Genomic DNA, 7,934 nt, shown 5'->3' with positions numbered 1-7,934 from the left:
TTCAATGTATCTTGTCTTTTACCTCCATCAGCACTTCCAGCAGGAGCAGGTTCTTGCTCAGCATGTTTGGTCCAGTGCAGATGGCAAGATTGCTGGAGTCCGTCCTGCTTGTTGGTAAATTTTGCCTGATGTGGTGCTGCAAGAGACAGCAACTGCTTGAGGATTAGGAGATTGGCTCTAAACAATTTGTCAGTGACCTTAAGGGAATATGAACATAATGTAACACCACAGTGGTTGCTACTACTTTACACTGCAACTGCTGGCCACTCCTTACAACAGTCATTTTGTGGAGCAATCTCAGGTCCCTTAAAGAAGTGTCCTGATTAAAGAAATGGTCTTCTGTGCTGTTTTTCAACTAAATCTTACTCCACAGCAGCAAGAAGCACCTGTCAGAACCAAGGTGATTTTAGAGGGAAACCATCAGTTTGCAGGGAAGTCTCAGGTGTACAGGTGGCACTACTTGCAAAACCTGCTCCTTTAGTTCTTCCAATCTCTCCTCCTCACTCAGCTTCTCTGAGGGTCATATCCAGTCCTCGACAGAGGTCAGCCAGCAAAACCTAAAAGGGCACGTTTCAGGATAAAAGTCCTGCAATGCCAAGATCTTCAGGTAACACTTTGAATGCTCCCTCTGATACCACAGGAAACATCCCAGTGACTCTGGCTTGAAGGAAGCAGGTTGGTTTCAACAACACTGACAGAGCAGGCTGGGATATGGGCCAAGCAAACTCACACTAGCCTGCTAACAGGACTCCCCATTCTTCTCTGCCCTCTGCTGTCCCCTAAACGTCAGTGTGCCTCCATGAGGAGAACACTCAGGAAGACCATGAAGTGAGTTTCTCACGGGCATGCCAAAAATGAGAGGCAGAACAGGAGGAACAGAAAAGGAGGCAGAGAAGAAAAACATCCAACTTGGAATTGTAAATCTGAGAAACAGAGTTTGGCTGCACTGTAGCTTTAGCGTGGGTTCCTGGCTAGTCAGTCACTGAAGTGGAAGCTGCAGTGTAGCAGAGAGATCTTGCAGCCCCAGATCAGAAGAATTCACCTTAGTAACCAGCACCAGCAAGTGCACAGTTTGGCTTTCCCAGTCAACATCCCCTCCTGTGTCTAGGGCCTCCTTCAGCTCCCAGTGTGCTTTCTTGCTGGCAGCTGGTCCAAATATCCCCTCAGCTGATGGCCCTTTCACAGACAATATGTCCAAGAGTTCCTGTGGGAAATATGGGAGAACAGGGTCATTCATGAAGATAGGCCCTGGGGCATGTAGTACTGTCTCTTGGAGACAGAAGCAAGTTTGGACAGGGACATGCACCCTGCTTTCACTGTGATGGGATCTAGATGTTGCCCCAGGCAGATCACATTGGGAGAAGGCTCACCGCTCACCGCCGGCATAGATGTCATTTTATGTTGGTGAACTCCTTTCACTGCCATGAAGACACTCCTACTTCCTTCCTAGAGAGAAACAGGGCACAGGTCATGTCTTCATAGAATCGTAGAATGGTTTGGGTTGGAAAGAACTTTAAGATCATCTGGTTCCAATCTTCCTGCCGTGGGCAGGGGCGCCTCACGCTGGACAATGTCACCCAAGGCTCTGTCCAACCTGGCCTTGAATGCTGCCAGAAGTGGAGCATTTACCACTTCTTTGGGCAACCTGTTCCAGTGCCTCCCCACCTTCACAGTAAAGAACTTCTTCCTTATATGTAGAAAGGGTCCCCAAGCCCCTGCTTGCCACAGCACAGGGGCACCTTGTCACTCAAGAGCAAACAGGAGTGAGACTTAAGGCAGAGCAGCATCACTGCAGCAAGGGCTGTGTGCTTCCCAAGCAAAGGTGAGCTGGGAGCCAAGGTGGACCCCACCACAGGCAGTGCCCTCACCAATGGGGCACAGCTGAATGCTGGTAACATGGTCCATCACCAGTCCCAGGGGAGGCGAGTGATGAACCAGGTCCAGAATCCATCTGGGGAGTGCAGTGAGAGGAGATGGGGCTGGAGGCAAACTACAACATCTGGACGAGGGGTCTGTGTGGAGGACAAGATGCTTACAGCATAGGTTTGAGCTGTCTCCAGGAGACAGGCCTGGGGTCTGAAGCCCATCCATGAGCTGAAATGGGGCTCACACAGGTAGGCTGAGGAATGGGGTGTGAGAGGGGATGTGTGTTGGGTTTGTGCGATGGCCCCAGGTAAGACTGCTCAGGTCCCTGAGCATGTTTTTGTGCACGCTCCTTTCCCAGCAAGAGATGATACCCACCTTGCAGAGATCTAGGCTTGAAGATGGCTTGTAAGGGGTCACAGATCTTCTAGCCAGGCAAAGTAAAGGTGTGTGCTCCAGCTTGCTTTAATAATACTAATAAAAAAATAATCCAATCCCCCCAAATCCCATTCATCACAGTTCAGCTAACAGACTCATTTAGACAAGACGGCTGCTTGCTGAGAATTTGTTCCATTTCAATACTGCCACCTCTATTCATCTGCAGATATATTTTGCCCAGCTCCAGCCTGTGGGGCATCCACCACCAACACAAAGGCGTAAAGCTCCCACTACTTCTGTTAAACTGAAACTTCACAAGGTATAGCAGCTGAGTGGATGCAACATCATGTAATTCCATGCAAATTACAAATGGGTAGAAAGCCTGAAAACATCCACAGACACGTTATATCAGTGTTGATTGGTATGTAACTGTTTCCCCTGGTAGCTCAACGAGTGAGGTATTGAAAGAAAGGGAAAAAGAAACCAAACAACTAAACCAAGCAAACAAAATAATATCACCACAAAACAACAACAACAAACAAATGAAGAAACCAAACCCCAAGCAGCAGCAAAATCCACCCCAGCAGAAAATGTCATGGGATTTTTCCAGGGAGTGTGAAATGTGCTGTGTCCATGCAACATTATCTCCAAACTCTGACTTCTGATGTGAATCTCAGTTGTCCTCTCAGTACTTTCCCCATCTTGTACCCCAGAGTCTGCCACCCAAAGGAGTATGCTTTCCTGATGCTTGTTAATGAAGAGCAGTGCCTGCTTTGCCTCCACCAGGGATACCAAGTCTGAACTGTGTGGAAGCCTGGAGGAGACTTGGCTGCAGATGAGCAATGCAAGTTGATCGTCTTTGTCTTTGAGTTTCTGAGTAGGTGTTTTCTGGGAAGAGATTCAGCAAGCCCTAGAAGAAGCTGGACCAGAAGAAGGTGATTCACACTCTGTGCTAGAAGGTAGAACATGGGCAAAGCCCACAGAATGCAAGAATTAAAAAACAGTACAATCCAGTTAGGCCTCTTTGTCCCACTGCTTGCCATTCAATTAGCTCATTTAATTGGGGTTAGACTAGTGACAGGGCTGGGTTTCGTGCCTGGGTTCCCTTTCCAGCTAGAAGATCCAATCAAAAAGAAAATTAAGATCTTGAAATGCTGGAGTTGCCAGCAGGCAAACAGATTTACCATGGATGAGTCCTAATGGGCTGACACTTGAGGCAGCTGGGGTTTTTTTATGTCACACTCAATAAACACATTATTTCTGAACCATAGGATTGAGTCCAAACTTCCTTGCAGTCCGTTCTCTGGTGTTTAAACCCAAGATTAACCCTCAAAAGCTTTGGTGCTTGTTTTGGGCACTCAGCTAAGTTGTATGTAGGGCCCACTTTGGAAGTGTTAGTATGCTCCTGTGCCCCCTCACTGATGTTAACTAAGACAACCTCACTTTCTGGTCTCATAGGTGCCCCAATCCAGCCACAGGGCTCCATTAGCCTTTCTGCAGACTCTAAAGTCAGCAGAGGCACAGGATAGCCCAAGAAGGGTTTATTCCTGAATAGTAAGGGTTTATTCCTGCATAGTCTTTCCACAACAGGTCAGAACCATGGCAATAGGCATTTGGTATGTCTGCGAGCTGCTCTGGAAGGGTCCCCCTTCCTGCTGTCTTCAAGACGGCCCTGCTGTTTCATCCAGCAATCTATTGGCACTGTGTCCTTAATGTTGATCTTATCAATGACCTTGTACTCTGGATCAATACCCATAGGAAACTGGCTAGGAGTTGCTCTGTCCCTTCTCTCTTTTTGGTGGTAAGAAAGCGATAGCCGCAGAACCCAGACCCTTTGCAAAGAAGATGTGAAGCTGAGACTGCATAGTCCTCAGCTGTGTGGTAAGATCCAACTCTCCCGCTTGGGCCAAGAGAGACTGTTCTGATGCCTGGGGCTATTTTTGCCCAGATGCATTTCATGGATTGAACTGCATGGTTCACTTTGGACCATCACCCAGGTCATTAATGAAGATGTTAAACAGTATTGAAGCCAATGTTGCCCCTGGTGTACACCACTGACAACTGGCCTCCAGCTGTCCATCTCCCACAGCACACATGGACACATCCTGTCAGGCACTGGGGTGCATCCTGCAGGGGCTGGTACCATTAGGAGCTGCCCCTGGTGTGGCCAGATCCATCCCACCCCCTAGAGAGGGAGCAGGGCAGGCACAGGTTTTCCTCCTCACCTGCTTTTTTCAATCTGTAGGGTAGAAATATCTGTAATGTAATGTAAAAGATCATGAGCATAAATAATGTGATAAGAGCCCTCAGGCTGATGCACACAGTATCACAGAGAATATTCTCACAATGACAGCATTACGCGAGTGAACCATAAATCCCTGTTTCCTTAAGTTTTAAATTTAGAACTCGAATCTTTATTTAAACCACATTTGTAATTCTGAGCACTGTGACCAGGCAAAATGAGAACCGTAAAATAGCCACACAAGCTTAAGAATTTTTGATGTATTTTAGTCCCGTATTTCACGTTTCAGTCCAATTTTATGTAAATAAACCATCAGTAAAAATGCTGTGTGTTGAGGCAATCTACACAGAACTCAGCTCGTTGAGATGGCAGTGATACCTGGGGCTGGACTCAGTGCTGAGGGGACCACTGAACAGCCTGGCTGCCTGAAAGCATCCAGCACCTAAATCTAAGTCCTTTTCAGCATGTGTGTATGGGAACCAAGCCCAGATGCTCAAAAAATGATTTCATTATTCCACAAGAGATCAAAAGTAAAATCCTCTACAGTGTCTCTGGGAAATACCATAAAGACACAGAGAAGCACAGGTTCCGGTTTACAAAACTTAACGCGTACCTCCCTGCTTGTGAATGCACCACCACACCTCTCCCCCGCAGGCCAGCACCAACCCACGGGCACAAAAACTGCAGTCACAGCTAGTGGCCACCTCTGCCTGGAAAATCCCATTGCTGCATCCCTGCTCACTTCGTATCCTTTTCTCTTAGTAAAGTCCTCCCTGAACAGTGTTCCCACCGTTTGCATTAAGGTGCTGCCCTACTTTAACACCCCCCTTCTGCCCCCCAGCCCCAAAACACACAGCTCCCCCCTGACCAGTTCTGCTTTGCCCGCACACGGCAACCCCAGTCCTCTGGCCCCATCTGCTCCACCAGCTTTCACACTCTCTCTGCATGCTTCCAGCTGCTGTTTATTTTCTTTTTCTCTCAGGGATAAGAAGAGCTCATCCCTGTCCTGGAAAATAATAATAATAGCAATAATAGTAATAATGGTAATAATAGCAATAATAATAACAACAACAATAATAACAACAACAGTAACAAAAGTAATAATAGTAATAATGATAACAAAACAGTGTGATGTCTCTTTTTGCAGTCAGTTTTTCTGTACCTATTTCAGCCAGGCTTCCTCCTGTTTACTCGTCATTCAGGAGTAAAGCAAGTGCCTTACAGAATTCTCTTTTCTCTCACAAATCTCTAGGTTTCTCACTTAAATTTGTGCTTTATCTAGCACCAAATATGAAACCTGTTTGGAGGAGTGCTTTTTCCCCATGTCTACTTTGGCACACGCAGACCCTCATCTCCCAGCTGGTAGAAATAAGCACAGATTGTGGCACGCACAAGACACACATAGGAATTGTGGCCAAGGGAGAGGCAAGAAGTTCTTTCAGAGGTCCATCTTTTATGAGAATAAAACGCAAAGCAGCAAAAATGATCCAGCCCATGGTGGTTGCCCCCCTGCATTGCTTCCCCAGCCCAGGTCCTGCAGCTGAGATGGACCCTGCCCTCTCCCAAGGGAAAACCTGAGGTCCAAAGTGTCTCTGTTCCTCACAGTCCCTCTGGGCACAAGTAGGACAGGGAGCAGCCTTCAGCCGAGCCATCACCAGAAGACATGAACCCCAGTTTCCAGCCCTGTCCTGAGCTGGCTGGCAGCCCAGCTAAAGCACGCGGTGATGCAGGCAGTTGCAGTAATTTTGGAGTAACCCTCAGCGTGTCCCTCTGAGTGCTGGGGTTTCCCGTGCATGAAATTGAAACTTCTTCCAAAACACTGTCATCAGAACAGTGGCTTTATTAACGGAGACAAAGGCTTAAAACACATTATGAGTTTGCTAAAACACAGTGTATTTATGGAGGACAGACATCGTTCTGCATGTCAGTTCATTGTAGAAACGTGAGCAATTTGGTCTAGATGATTAGGATATCCCCTAGTAGTTTGCAACGGATCCAGACAGCTTTCTCTCCGTGGTAGCTCCGGTAAAGCAACCGATTCCCGCCGGCACCCCGCAGCCAGGCTCCCGCCGGTCCCCAAACGCCGCTCCCCCAGGGGTGTGCCGAGCTGGGACCTTTCGGCCGGGTCAGGGCTCTCCGCACACACCCTCCCCCCGCCACCACCCGGGGGATCCCCAGGCCCCGGCCCCTCCGCCGGCCCCACGGGAAGGATCCGGGCGCCCCGGGCCACGGCATGGCGCCAGCCCCGCTCCCGGGCACGGCTCGGCTCTGCACCGCACCGGTACGACCCTGCAGCTCCCGGTACCGGCACCTCTACTCGGCAAGGCACGGGCTGGGTGTTTCCTGGACGGACAAAGTCAGACGATGAAGGAGGGGAAGGAGGGGAAGGGAGAGAGAAGGAGAGAAAGAAAACAGCTCCATGGATTTCGGATGTCACGGGCGGCGTTACACAGGCGACGCGGGGGCTTCTCGCTGCGTTTCGAGGGCGGACAAGCCGGCCCGGGTCGGCACATTGGGGCGAGGAGACTTCGGTGCCTGCGCTCCCGGCGGCTCGTTCCGGGGGGCCCCGCTCACAGGCACTTGAGGAGAAAGGAATTGCACGACGTCCCCCGGGGGCAGTCGCACAGCTTCCCGATGCGGGCCCCCTTCCTCACGGCGCACTGCTCCCCGGCGTCACACTGCGGGAAGCGACAGGCGCTGAGGGGGACCCGTCCCGTCCCGTCCCTTCCCGTCCCTTCCAACTCCGGCGCGGCACTCACCATGGGCACCTGCCCGAACTTCTTCTCGTAGTGCGGGACCCGCTTGCTCTTCAGCTTCTCCAGCACCTCCTGCAGCGCCTCGATCTGGCGAGAGACCCCACAGCCCCCGTCAGGCCGCGCCCGCCCGGCCGGCGCCCCCCGCCCCGGCCCCGGCCCCCCGCCCCACCAGCTCCTTCTCCCGGGAAGAGCCGCCGCCGCCGCCGGGGGACCCCAGGTCGCGGGCTCGGCGCGGTGGGGTCGGCCCCTGCCCGCGGGCACTCAGCAGCAGCGCGGCCGCCACGGCGCAGAGCGCTAGCGCCCGGCAGCTCTCCATGGTGCTGCCGTCTCGACGGCCGCTGCCGCCGCCTCATTTATAGTGCCGTGCCCGCCCCGCCGTGCGTCAGCGCCCCCGCCGCGTGCCGCGCCCCGAATCCGCACGGATCGGATCGGATCGGACTGGACCTGACCGGCTGGGCTCGGCACGGCAAGGCTCGGCGCCTCCCTCTCCCAAGGGCCCAAGTGTTTGTCCCCCAAAGCCCCTGCCCCGTCAGAAGTCGTTCCCCAAGGAGAAAGCGGGCTGCTGCCCAGCACCCGGTGGCTTGGGCCAGGTCGGTCCCATGTTGTGTGGGAAGAGTGGGAAGCTCTTCTCTCACCAGTGGTGGTCGGGAAGGAGGAGGGAGAGGGAGGCTAGTGGACACCCAGAGAAGCAAGTG

At 51.7% G+C, this 7,934-nt stretch overlaps 1 protein-coding gene across 1 annotated transcript; it reads right to left on the bottom strand.

Moving 5' to 3' along the window:
- Positions 1-6,307: 6,307 nt before the first annotated feature.
- Positions 6,308-7,572, bottom strand: CARTPT (CART prepropeptide). The gene is made up of 3 exons (XM_030469980.1): positions 7,409-7,572; positions 7,243-7,326; positions 6,308-7,161 (listed from the first exon to the last, which is right to left on the bottom strand). The coding sequence occupies exons 1-3, from the start codon at positions 7,553-7,555 to the stop codon at positions 7,054-7,056; spliced, it is 339 nt and encodes a 112-aa protein (XP_030325840.1). The 5' UTR covers positions 7,556-7,572; the 3' UTR covers positions 6,308-7,053.
- Positions 7,573-7,934: the final 362 nt, after the last annotated feature.

Source organism: Strigops habroptila, chromosome Z (assembly GCF_004027225.2).
Source record: "Strigops habroptila isolate Jane chromosome Z, bStrHab1.2.pri, whole genome shotgun sequence".
Lineage (NCBI taxonomy): Eukaryota > Metazoa > Chordata > Aves > Psittaciformes > Psittacidae > Strigops > Strigops habroptila.
The sequence above is the reverse complement of the archived record's forward strand: the minus strand, read 5'-3'. Positions and strand labels throughout refer to the sequence as shown.

Bases quoted from the DNA above. Each gene is read 5' to 3' on its own strand.
- CARTPT (XM_030469980.1), bottom strand. From the start codon at position 7,555: ATGGAGAGCTGCCGGGCGCTAGCGCTCTGCGCCGTGGCGGCCGCGCTG. The intron at 7,327-7,408 runs GTGGGGCGGGGG...GTCTCTCGCCAG, and splicing joins CTTCCCGGGAGAAGGAGCTG to ATCGAGGCGCTGCAGGAGGT. The intron at 7,162-7,242 runs GTGAGTGCCGCG...CGCTTCCCGCAG, and splicing joins AGTTCGGGCAGGTGCCCATG to TGTGACGCCGGGGAGCAGTG.